The 13,705-nt window shown below is 37.3% G+C and overlaps 1 protein-coding gene across 1 annotated transcript in view; it reads left to right on the forward strand.

Annotated features, from left to right (window-relative positions):
• VIPAS39 (VPS33B interacting protein, apical-basolateral polarity regulator, spe-39 homolog) overlaps positions 1–13,705 on the forward strand; it is a 49,353-nt gene that overhangs the window by 33,906 nt on the left and 1,742 nt on the right. Inside the window, 12 exon segments of the mRNA XM_079130194.1 lie at positions 112–204; positions 749–782; positions 1,368–1,470; positions 2,858–2,885; positions 5,934–6,007; positions 7,556–7,631; positions 8,049–8,183; positions 9,223–9,264; positions 9,566–9,655; positions 12,295–12,381; positions 13,081–13,170; positions 13,581–13,685. Of these exon segments, the coding sequence (XP_078986320.1) occupies positions 112–204; positions 749–782; positions 1,368–1,470; positions 2,858–2,885; positions 5,934–6,007; positions 7,556–7,631; positions 8,049–8,183; positions 9,223–9,264; positions 9,566–9,655; positions 12,295–12,381; positions 13,081–13,170; positions 13,581–13,685 (957 nt within the window).

The following is a 13,705-nucleotide window of genomic DNA, read 5'->3' on the forward strand; positions in this document are numbered from 1 at the left end:
GGGCATTGCTTTCATTACTGACCATTTCTTACTATTCAAATGACAAAGAAATATAGGACACTGTTTTGTTTTGGTTTTCCTTACGTACTAATTGTGTTCTTATTTGACCAGGTCTGCTCACTAGAAAGATTCCGCTCCTTACAGGACAAGCTACAGCTCCTAGAAGAGGCAGTAAGCATGCATGATGGAAACGTCATTACTGCAGTGAGTTGTGAGATTTTGTTGTTGTCATTAGTTTAATTGTTGTTTCCATTAGTTTCTGAAAATCTTATCAAAATAGACTTCAACGTTTTGGGTTTAAATGCCAAATAAAGATCCTGGACTTTCCCTTGAGATGTAGGATTCTCAACAGTCTGTGCTCTAAGACTCAGATAGTGGAACACTCATTGTGTGTGGAATGAGTGAATGAGTCTTTATTGTAACCCCAAACCAGAAAGTTGACTACTCTATATTATATATATATATATGTACACACACACACACACACACATACACACGTATAAGATGATCTCAAAGAGGAGAGATGTGAGAACAGGGAGGTGTCTCTCAGCTGGTGTGGGCACCACATGGGGTCTCCCAAGACACAGTTCAGTCCCAGATATCTATTACCTTTCCTTCGATTCCCATGGAGAGGTCTGTTGTCTATGCCTATGGAGATTCCTGAGTTGCTAACTTTTTTCACATCAGGTGATGAGGAAAGGGTTTTGTGTTTGAAAGGTTGCACATTCTTTGTTCTCTTTTCCTCTAGGTCCTGATCTTCTTGAAGAGGACACTGAGCAAAGGTGAGCATGATTTGATGGAAATCTTTACTCAGCAAGATGTGTTGCTCCCTTTGAGCTGAGAATGGCACATGGCTTTCACACCAGAATTCACCAGTATCAAGTCTGTTTTAGAGATAGCTTGAGTGGCTGGGACTTAGAACACACATCACATCTCTGAGGGTGTCCTTTAGGGTGATTACTACATTAGACAAAACCCCCTCTATTTATTGGACAGACTACAGATGACTGTGTTTGAGGAAATAAGAATCCATGCTGAATGCCTACTCTGTGGGTTGATAAGAACTGAAAAACTGGGGCTGGGGAGATAGCTCAGTCAGTAGAGTGCTTGCGTTGTAAGCACAAGTCCCTGAGTTCGATCGCCAGCACAGCAAAAAAAAAAAAAAAACTGAAAACCTGACTCAATGGCTCTGAGCTGCTCTGGACCATAGAGGCTTTGATGATGGGTTGTAACTTAGGAGTGAGCCATTCTTAGCTTTTGCTAGATTCTGGGGAGATAATCTTTGGAATGTGTGAGTTGGGAGGCCAATTTCACACTTGAGTAATAGGCTTTACTCTTTTTTTCATCTACTTCTTCCTTTTTGTCAGAGATACTCTTCCGAGAGCTGGAGGTTCGACAGGTTGCCCTGAGACATTTCATTCACTTCCTTAAGGAAATAGGGGATCAAAAGCTACTTTTAGACCTCTTCAGGTAAGAACTGATGACTCTCTGTTCTACAAAGTTTACTAAGTACTTTTTCAAAGTACTTTAGGGCATACTGAGAAATAGAAGACTATCCTTTTTTTTAGAAACAGTTAAGATGTGTTAACTAATACACCCCAGTCCTGGGGTAAATGACAGTACAGCAGAGTGGCCAGGCTCTGGAGTCAGACGTACCTGGGATGAATTTAGGCTCTATCATTTAGCTTATAGAGCAACCTTGAGCAAGTTTCCAGACTTCTTCATGCATCAATTTTCACACCTATAAAGTGAAGATGATAAGACCTACACCACAGAGTCATCATGAAGATTTAAAGAGTTAGTATTGTGACTTAGCATTTAGCATAATGCCTATTTGTTAAGCATTTTTTTTCCCCAAAAGACTTGGCTTAACTATGTCTTTTATTAGTCAGCTCTAAGTGATGCTAATGAGAAATTCAGTAATAGAGAAAAAAACATGATTTTCAGTCAGGATGCCCAAGCACAGTCTCTGGGCAGTGATTAGGATTTGAGTTGGGCCCCTGAAGCTAGGTAGGATTCTGATAGGTGGGAGGTAGGCAGTATCTGCTGGAAGTAGATGCTGGAAGAGTGGTCTCTGTCATGTTTTCCTTCTAGTCATTTGGACTGTTTCCTGCCCCTGGATTAAAATGTATGTATATTTTATCCTTTCTTCAACATCAGTGAAGTGTTGGAAACCCTGTTTAGGCTCTGTGGCTCAAGGTAATTCTGGTTACTCAGTAACTCCAGAACAATAATGAGCTGCCTTGAAAACTAAGGTGGGAAAAGCAGGTTACCTGGATAGGGTCAAGATTACAGATGGTTAGCCAGGAATTTGCAAAAGAAGACTTGTTCATAGAGGTAGGTTAATTTCTCTGACTCTCCCTCCTTTTTAAAAAAAACCTTATCAAGTATCACTTGCATGCTGAAGCATGGAGGTTGTCTCTTCAAAGTCAGGAGAAGTCAGAAGACCAAAGTCCTTGTGTTTTAAGGCCTTACCTAAGCTTTTGGGGGAGACCAAATATATTGTACTCTCATGGTAAGAACAATAAAGACTATCTCTTTAAACAATCTCCAAGATTGTTTTAACAGATTTATTTAACATTTCAAAAATAATTAAGGTTACTTTGGGCTAGAGTGGGTTTGGTTTAAGCTCTTATTGCCCTGCAATCCGTTCTTGTCCTTACTTTTTATACAAGCTAGAAAGAACAGAGGAAAACTGATGTGTGAACGAACCATCAAGTGTTTCGAAGGGGTTGCTGGAAGTAGAGAGTTTAAGAGAAGGGCTTATCTTATGTATAGAGCATTCACCCTAATTTTTGAGGTTCTATGCCACACATCAATAGATAAAAATGCCCTGCTCCCTTCTGCTTCTTCCCAGGTTCCTAGATAGAACAGAAGAGCTTGCGGTAAGTGTGGCCTTTATTTCAGTTGGGGACCTATCTAACAGACATTTAAGCCAAAACCCACCTTCCAAGATCCCAGACTGATTTCCTTTCCTTTGGTATTGGTAATATCCAGAAAAGTGAGGCATCGAGGAAACCTGAAAGCTTAAACCAAATGATGTATTGCTTTCTTTTTCATGCCTTTTGGTTGGGCTTATGAATATATCTCTTTTAAGTGAATGAATGCTGGATTGAGCAATTTGTAATTTGTTGTTTTCAAGTCCTGGTTTGTAGAAACTTTTGGGTTTTGGCTTCTTTTTTTTTTTTTTCTTCCCTTGAAATTAAGTCTTTTTAAATCTTATTTGTTCTTTTTAGATAAACATGACAGTGGCGTGTATTTTGACATAATATGTATACATGGAGTATAATTTATTTTTATTAGGATGGGTTTTGGCTTCTAAGATCATAGAAGATGTTAGAAACTAACAATAAAAAGCCATATGTAGGTCAAGAAGAACGATAGGCCAGGCATGTTGGTGCATACCTGTAATCTCAGCAGCTTGGAAGTCTGAGGCAGAAGGATTACAAGTTCAAAGCCAGCCTCAGCAACTTAGAAAGACCCTAAGTAACTTAGAGAGACCCTGTGGCAAAATAAAAAAAGCAGTGGGTATTGTGGCTCAGTGGTTAATAAGAACACCTGGGTTCAATCTCTGGTTATCCCCACCCCCAAAAAAAAGAAGAAGAAGAAAGTTAGGTGAGTATCCATCTTGGCTGAGCATTCAATAGCCAAGCCTGATAACTGATTTTTTGGCAGATTTTGATAATCACAGAATGAACTGAAATACAAAAAAATCTGAAATTTTACCAAAAACTTAAATCCCATTATTAAAACTTTAGTGAACAATGTTTTAAAGTTTGATATTATAGTGCAGGAATAAGAATTTCTAAGCAATGTTGATAGCATAATTCTTCCTTTATCATTGTACTGCACATCTTGTGATGTTGGCAGTGACATTCCTCTAGCACACTTAATAACATCTTTAACCTTCTTTACACAGCAGAATTCAGGAAAATGTTTCTCTGATATTTTCTAAGAGGAACCTATATTTATAATTCAAGCCATTGGAAAATTTGAAAAATCCTTTATTTTAAAATACTAAAAATTATTGGCAGTCTGTAGTAATCATTTAAAGAGATTTTTGTTTCTGTTTTTAATCTCCATAGATTCAAAACCATGAGGAGCTGTGTGCACATCTATAATCCCAGCTACTCAGGAGACTGAGGCAGAGGATCACAAGTTTGAAACCAGCCTTAGCAACTTAGCGGGACCCTGTCCCAAAATAAAAAATAAAAAAGGGTTAGGGATTTAGCTCAGTGGTAAAATACCTCTGGGTTCAATTCCCAGTACCAAAAAACCCCCTAAGCCTCAAAAGACTATAAGGAATTTTCTTTATGTAACAGTCTTGAAAAGTTTGTTTTTTTAAAGTTTAATTATGAGAATTAATGTGTTTTTATCTAAAGTTTTTATCTAAAACTTATCCTCATTGTGTTGAATTGAAGATGATTTTTTTTTTTTTTTTTTTTTTTTTTTTTGCGGTACTGAGGATCGAACTCAGGGCCTTGTGCTTGCAAGCCAAGCACTCTACCAGCTGAGCTATCTCCCCAGCCCTAAAGATGATTTATCATGTATATTGTTGTATGTAAATTTAGATTTTTCCAACTTTGTACACTTTGGAAGTGGCAAAACTGATAGTCTACTTTTAGTTCATTTTCCTAGAATATAAAGATTTCCCAAGTAGAATTTTTCTTGAAACACTTAAGCAGAAATCGAATTGATTAACAAAAATTTACTGTTCTTAATGTAAATATTCCTCAAATATTAAGAATTCTTGTGTACCAATATTTTACAAAGATTAAATTATGACATAAAGTAATTTCTGTTGTTTTATCTTATATTGTCATTTACATTTTTGTATACCTTCTGTTAGCTCTAAAAGGATGTTCTATCCTTCCTCAAACCATTTTCTTAATTTTTGTACCAGTATGTTTTTGTTTATCAATTTATTTTTCATGTCATTCTGTTTATTTTTCAGTTCTTGGAAAGTTAATGATTATGTATAAAATTTCAGCTTTCACAATTCTAATAATTATTGTATCACTTAACACATAATAACAAATAGACAGTCATATGTCAGGGTCTGTTTTTTTTTTTTTTTTTTTGTGCTGCTGGGGAGTGTGCCCTTGGCATTGTATATGTTCAATAGGCATTCTGTCACTGAGCTATTTACCCAGCCCTAAATCAGAGTGCTGTCTAGAATTTCAAACCAGAAAGTATATAGAGAGATTTTCTATTGGAATTACATGTAGAACTTATAGTATTTGAATATGAATAATTAGCTGTGAGCAGTGAATCAGAACGCCATGTTCTATTTGTGTTACTGATAGTTTTGTTAGATATTTATACAATCATACTTAAGTGGTTGATCACTTAAGTGATTAATCACATAGGTGGTTGAGGATTCTGGAAACAAACATTTAGCTTTTTGGTCTTTCAAAAGCTAAGACTGAAGGAAAATATCCATTGTTGGTTGAATTACTAAGTTTAGAGCCAAGCTTCAGCTAAAGCCAGGTGCCCTGTCTACTTAGTGCTTCATTGTAGATTAGCACTGTCCGATACAAATTTCCTGTGATGATGGAAATAGTCTATATTTGTGCTGTCCAATATGTTAGCTGCTAGCGCCTATATCTGTTGAGGGCTTGCAAAGCAGATAAGGCAACTGAGGACCTGAATTTTTAACTTACTTGATTTAAATTTTAAAATCAAATGTGGCTAGTGGTTGCCATATTGGACAGTGCAGGTAGAGATGAACCTACTAATGACTTTGAATCACTTTTGCCCCACCCCTCTCCCAACACACACATAACCTTTAGCACCCAGATAGATCTCTAAGAATGAAGAGTTTGTTGTTGTTGTTGTTGTTGTTGTTCTTGCTTTAAGCATGGAAAGTCCACTTATTCATCTACCTCTCTCCCTCAAAGGAGACAAAATTAGCTGTTCTCTGTTTTTTGTAGCTATCTCAATATCGAGAGCATTTGAACATTCAGGACCCCGAGAAACGAAAAGAATTCCTTAAGACCTGCATTGGGTAAGTATGGGAGAGAAATGTATACATACCTTTATACACAGGGAATAGAGAGAATAAGAGGATGGAATGGATAGATAGATAAGACCGGAAAGGCTGACAGTGAACCCCACAGGCTGCACCGAAGGTAATATGTTCAGAGACTCCCAAACACTAGTTCCCCACAGTGTTTTACTGATTTGTAGTAAAGTGAGAAAAATAAAGACAACATAGAACGTTTTCCCTTAAAACTAAATTTATTTAATTTGAGATACTGTCTTTTATTCTTGGATTTTGTTCCCACCTCTCACCTCCCTTTTGGTTGTAATTTTTTTTCGATGATCTTATGTAATAAAAAGGTCATAACTCTTTATGGACTTATGGACCTTGTGCATTTTTTTGTGTGTGTTACTGGTTCTTGAAGCCCCAAAATCCATGTACAAGCTTTCATCTAGAACATAGATCCTTTTAACAATATTGCTCCTGTGCTGAGTGCTCTGTTCTTAGAAGTAGTTCATTTTATTTTTGGACACCTTCATTGTTGGAAAGTGCTCCCATATGTTAAACTAAAAATTATTTACCTGTATCTTTTAAGACAGGTTTAGTGTCTGCCATTAATCCTCATGTCTGCAGGTTCAGTGTTTATGGTTGCTTCAGCCATTCCTCATGTAACATGATTTCCAGATTTTACATTTAGAAATTTGCATATGTCAGTGGAATCTTTGATTTTACCAAATACTGAGCTGTGTCAAATGGCCTCTGGAAAACAGAGAAAGTCAGAGTAGTGATGTAACAAACCTATTGCTGTCTCCCTTTATCTTTTATAAAATTCACTGTGGCTCACACTTATCTGGGATAGTGTAATTGAATTTCAGAATTCTTCCTGGAGTGAGTGGAGTCGGGAGTAAGGCAGCACTTTCTAAAGGGTAGATCTATGAACTGAAAGTTTAAAATCTGGCTTCTATTCCTGGCCTTACCCATTGATGTACCACATGACTTTCAGGTAAGACACTGACTCTCAACTTCTTCATGTATAAAAACATGGTTTTGAAGATGGGACCTTTGACATTTGTGTAGATCTTTGTAATGTTTGCCAGTCTGCAAATCTACCACTGTGCTATGTAATTTATTGTTATTACTCTGCAGTAAAAAATGGGTAACAAATTTAAATGCCCTTTAAGTGGAATTAAGCAGTGACCCGAGTCACAGAGGTTTATAGGGATGTGGATGATGGGCAGTTGGCTAGGTTCACTTAACTAGCTTTGTGACACATGCCCCAAACATCCAGCTTCCAAAAGGTGAGGATTCTTATTCATTCCACAGCAAAATCACTAATGGTTATGTTTTGGGACTTTTAAGAATTTCTCTTGAATTGGGAAAATCTTAAATACAAAATGTAAGCTAAAGATCTACTCTCTTTTCTTCCTTAAAGAGGTGTTCTGAAGGTGATTTGAGATCAGATTTGTGAAGCACCGTGGTGAGCCTTGTGTGCTCACAGTGATAATTTGGTTGAGTTGAGTGTGTTCCTCTTTACATAGAGAAAGAGGTACTAACCTTCTGGCTCTCTACCAGTTTGCCATTTTCAGCAGAAGATTCTGCACACATACAAGACCATTACACACTCCTGGAACGTCAAATCATTATTGAGGTTAGACTCCTCATCTGTTTTCTGCTTTAGTGCCCAGGCTAAATGCCATTCAGCAATTAGGAGACTTTTATGCCCTGACCTTATTCGTTATTTCCTGTTACAGTCTCTAAAAGCCTTTCACTTCCTCCCAGTACATGATAGCCCCCTTCCTCTATTGTTCTTAGGCACTCTTTTCCTTCTCTTCATTCAAAATCTCCCATGCTATCACCTCTTCAGCAGTCTCTTCCTTCAGCTTAGATCCATGTTGTTTTATGGATTTTAAACTCCCCCTTGGGATATCCTAGGCAATTTCTTCTTTTTCTCTTTTCTGCTTCATTCCTAGGGTGGGAAATAACAACTGGTATAGTATTAGAGGTTTCCCCCTCCCTCTGGTCCATCAACATTGTTCTTTTTTTCACTTGGTTCACTCCATCACAGGCAAATGATCGACATCTAGAGTCAGCAGGACAGACTGAGATCTTCCGAAAGCACCCCCGCAAAGCATCCATCCTCAACATGCCACTAGTGACAACACTTTTCTACTCCTGCTTCTATCACTACACGGAGCCTGAGGTACAGGCAAAACATGAAAAAAGACCCACAGACTCCCATTGTATAAGAACATAGTTCAAACTAAGTCCAGTGTTTTGATGTATTCTTTTAATAGTGGATGCATATGGTTATTAGAAATCTACCTGGAAGCTTTCCTGGCCCTTAACAAGGGTGATAACAACTGGGGGAAAAAATCTTAATAACAGTTTGGCATACTAGCATAGCATGTTCTACCTCTGGAGCTGGCTCTCATAGCAGTCTCTGTTCAAATTTCCATAATTTCCAATGAATTGGCATGGTTTAGAGAGGAGTAGCAGCATGTCAGGTAGCTGTTAATCCTTCTTAAAAATTTTTTTTAAGAGATTTGGATTTAATAATCACAAGTGGACATTTACCCCTTATTTGATTTTGCTTTGTTTGTTTGTTTGTTTGTTTTGGGTACTGTGGATTTAACCAATGTATGCTTTACCACTGTGCTATATATTCCCACTCCTTTTTGTTTTTATTTTGAGACATGGTCTCACTAAGTTCCTGAGTCTGGTCTTGAACTTGCAATCTTCCTGCCTCAGCCTCCTGAGCTGCTGGGATTACAGGTGCGCATCACTGTGCCTAGCTTCCCCTTTATTTGGATTAGAAGAAAACTAGAAAGAGCACCTTCCTTTTTAATCCAGTTCCTTGATAAAACTAGGTTGTGGTAATTTCATTAAGCCCTCTGGAGTTTTTCTTAGAAATTAATTTCTGGGTTTAAATGGCTACAAAATGAGGTGTGGAAAGTCTGTAGTATAAAAGAAAATGGGAACCATGCATGGTGGTACAGACCTATAATTCCAGTGACTCAGGAGGCTGAAGCAAGAGGATTGTGAGTTTAGACCCAGCCTCAGCAATTTAGTGAAGCCTTAAGCAACTGAGAAAGACCCTATCTCTAATAAAATATAAAAAAGGGCTGGGGATGTGGCTCAGTGATTAAGTGCCCCTGGGTTCAATGCCTTGTATCAAAAAAGAAGAGAAAGTGGGAGATTTGGGTGGTCTCATTAAAGTTCCTTTTCCAATTTAATCCTAGGGGACATTCAGCAGTCCCATCAACCTGAAGAAGACGTTTAAGGTAGATACACATTGATCTGTGTTTTATAAAAGTTGTATAGAATAACTACATGGAGTGGATGTTTGTTGGTAACCCTGTACACCAAGTTCTTTGATACTCAAGATTAAAGGTAGCAAGGAATGAATTTGTGGGAAGTCAACTGAATGGCGTGTAATAGTACTGGGACTTGGAAGTTGAGAGGTTCTTGTTGACCTGAGAAATCTATTGATTTTAAGGGGCAGAATCAATACCAGGGCATATTTTTTTCTCTATAGATGCATTTCAACTTCCCCTTGATTTTTCCTGCTCTCTTGATTTTTAGATCCCAGACAAACAGTATGTACTGACAGCCCTGGCTGCTCGTGCCAAACTTCGAGCCTGGCATGATGTAGATGCCCTCTTCACCACAAAGGTGGGTGCCCTGGAATTGCTTTGTACTTCTGAGGTTTGGGAGAGAGAAGGGTAGGGTTATCATATCATTTTATAAGTTCCTAGTAACTTTTTTTTTTGGTAGTGGGGGTTGAACCCAAGGGTGCTTAACCACTGAGCCACATCCCCAGCCCTTTTCATTTTTTATTTAGAGACAGAATCTTGCTAAGTTGCTAGGGCCTCTTAAAGTTGCTGAGACTGGTTTTGAACTTGAAATCATCCTGCCTCAGCCTCCTGAGCTGCTGGATTACAGGCGTGTAAAACTATGCTTGCTCTAGTTACTTTTTAACATTTCCCCTCCAACCTTTTATTTTCTAAAATTTCAAACCTAAAGAAAAGTTGAAAGACTATATGTGGTCTTTACTCACTTCACTAAATTATTAGCATTTTTTGCCATATTAGCTAGCTTTTTCTTCTTCTGTACACATAAATTTTTTCTGAACAATATGAAGGTAAATTGCAGACTTCATAATACTTCCTCCTTAAATACTTAAGCACTTATCTCCTTCATAAGCACAATAATTTCCCTCCAGAAATTTTATATTAATTCAATAATAATATCACATATATTTACAATATATATATAGTCCATATTTAAATCACATAATAGTCTGCATTTAATTATTTATGACTTTTTGTATTTATGTGCTATTAAGAGACAATTAAGGAACTTGTATTGCTTTTGGTTGTCATTTCTTGAATAATTTCAGTTTTTAGATAATATATACATTAAGGAGTGACATAAGGTGTTTTGATAAACAGTGAAATAATTACAGTCAAGCCAATTAACAATCCATCTCACAGTTGCCATTTTGTGTGTATGTGGAATAGTTCCTCAAATCCACTCTTAGGAAATTTCTAGTATACAATATAATATTATTAACTTTAGTTCTCATACTATGCCTTAGATTTCTAGATTTATTTATCCTATATTATTATAACTTTGTACCCTTCTCCTGTCCCTTGAAATCACTGATCTGTTTCTATGTATTTGACTTTTTTTTTTCCAGATTGCACATATAAGTAAGATCATGCAGTATTTTTCTCTCTGTGTCTGGCTTATTTCATTTAGCATAAAGTTCTCTAGGTTCACCAGGCTGTCACAAATGGCACAGTCTCCTTAAGATTGAGTACTATTCCATTGTTGATACATGTATATACACCCATATACATCACAGTTCTTTATCTATTTGTCTGGATTGTTTGCTTTGTTTTGTAGAATTTTAGTTTAATGTAGTCTCTTTTATTTATTTTTGCTTTTATAATCTGAGCTTTTGTTCTGATAACTGAAAATTCTTTGCCAAGGCCAATGTCAAAGACTTTTTCCCTTATGTTTTCTTCTAAGAGTTTTCTTGTTCCAAGTCTTATATTTAGGTCTTTTATCCATTTTAAGTTGTTTTGTATATGGCGTAAGATAAGAGTCCTGATTTTCATTTTTTTGCTTGTGGAAATTCAGTTTTCTCGGCATCATTTTCCTCTTGCTGCCCTTGTTAATTTAGTTGACCACGTATGCTTGGTTTTATTTCTGGGTTCTCTTTTTGTTTCATTAGTCTGTGTGTTTTTCAGATGCATGTTTTTTTTTTTTTTTTTTTAAATTTTTTTTTTTGGTACCAGGAATTGAACTCAGGGGCACTTAACCACTGAGCCACATCTCCAGCCCTATTTTGTATTTTATTTAGAGACAGGGTCTCACTGAATTGTTTAGTGCCTCACTGTTGCTGAGGCTGGCTTTGAACTTGCAATCCTCCTGCCTCAGCCTCCCGAGCCACTGGGATTATAGGCTTGCACCACCATACCTGGCCACATATTGTTTTGATTATTATATTTTTATACTATAGTTTGCAATCAGGACATGTGATGCCTCCAACTTTTTTTTTTTCTCAGTATTGTTTTGGCTATTTGGTGTCTTTTATGATTTCATACAAATTGGTTTACATTTTAAATATCAGATTTTTCATTATGGATTTGAGAATTTTCTGATTTTCCTTCTTGTCCATTAATTGGTTACTTTTAACTACCAAAGTAAAACATACCTAAATCAAAATCAAACACTACATGAAAGTATATAAAGAGTAAGAAGACTGGGGTTGTAGTTTAGTAGTAGAGTGCATGCCTTAGCGTGAGACCCTGGTCCCATTTCCAGCATCAAAAAAAATTTTTTTAAAGTGGCTCCTCTTTCATTGTCTACCTGCTTGTAATTCAGTCCCTTCATCAAGGCAAACACTATTAAAAGTCTTATCAGTAGCTTTCCTGACCTTTCCTCCATGAGTTTACAAATGAACATTATATATACATGTAACAATGTAGAAGTCAGGATTTTTCTATACAGTAAACATACTATGAATATTATTAATTGCTCATTCCATTTGGTAGTATTTCACAATCTCTTTCTTGCATTAGTGTTTATAGATCTAAGAACTTATATCTCTGACTTTCTTCTCCCTAAAATCCCTTGACTTTTCAGAAAAATTAATCTCTCACCATTTCTCTACCTCTTACACCAATCTATCCACCTTCCCACCATGTTATTCTGGCTTGACCATAAAACATGGAGAGACTACTAGCTCAGAGTGTGTTCACTGTCTGACTTACCTCCTGCTACCTCCCATCTTCCTTTTTTAGAACTGGCTGGGTTACACCAAGAAGAGAGCACCCATTGGCTTCCATCGAGTTGTGGAAATTTTGCACAAGAACAGTGCCCCTGTCCAGGTAATGGCTTCTAAAGAGATTTGAGTACAGGATACTCTGGGAGACTCAACTTTTAGCTTCTTTTCATTCTGTAATAGAGAGTTGGCCTGTTCTGGTTTTCCCTGAGTGGCAGTACAGTGGCTGCAATGGACCTTTAAATAGATAAGGTCAGGGAAGAACAGTCTCTTCCCCCTTAAAAGTAACTCTAGACTGTCATCTCTGAGCAGCATCTACTGTGTTTAGCCATGTGGAGAACTGATACACTGTTCAAATGATTCAAAATGATGTTGAAAAAGAATATGAAGAAGCAGTAGGCAGGAAGAAGGGAAGGTACTGGGGAATGAGATTAATCAAATTATGTTATATACATGTACAAATATGACATAGTGTATTCCATTATGTATAATTATAAAAATTCATCCTAAAAAAAGAAGCAGTGTTCAGAGCACTGGATCTTCTCTAGTGTTCTGCCTTGCCAGCATACATATCTGTCTTAGGCTAAAGAGAAATGTGCTCCTCCCTTCTTTCCTGAGGCAGCAGAGAAGTACTGTCTAGTAGCACCTCATTTCCCACTACAGAACTACTCCTATGGTCATTAATGGAAATGGTAGACATTTAATATTGAACTCATAATAATGACTTCTTTCAGTCATTTTATTTTCTACCTGTAGAACTCTGTGTTTTACGAGAATTATTAATCAGAAGTGTCTCTTCCTACAGATATTGCAGGAGTATGTCAATTTGGTAGAAGATGTGGACACAAAATTAAACTTAGCTACTAAGTTCAAGTGCCATGATGTCGTCATTGATGTGAGTCCTAAGAAGTGAGAACCCTGAATTTGATCCTCGGTGAATATTGGGGGGCTTATAATTTTCTGTGTCCTGGATCCCAAGATACTTCCTTCAGATTTGATTTACAGGAGCAAATAGTCTGGCAAGAGTTAGTTGGAGATCAGTGCACTATTTTCCCAGCCCTCTGACTAGTTTCCCTGTGCTTTTATAATTTGTTGCATTTGGAGAACTCAGAATTGGTTCAAGTTATATAGACTCTGTAGACTTCAGTACAGTATGAAGTTCTGTGGGTACTTGACCCCACTGTTATCCCACTGCAGTCTCTTGGCCTCTCCTGGAGCCTTGAGTTGAAGTAATAGTGACAAAAGGAAGCAGCCCTTCATAGAGAAGACTGATTGGGGATTTGTATTGTTTGTTTTGCTGTATAGACCTGCCGAGACCTGAAGGATCGTCAGCAGTTGCTAGCATACAGGAGCAAGGTAGATAAAGGATCCGCAGAGGAAGAGAAGATCGATACCATTCTCAGCAGTTCGGTGAGGAGCTACACTTTCCC

Source organism: Sciurus vulgaris (assembly GCF_902686455.1).
Source record: "Sciurus vulgaris genome assembly, chromosome: 2".
NCBI lineage: Eukaryota > Metazoa > Chordata > Mammalia > Rodentia > Sciuridae > Sciurus > Sciurus vulgaris.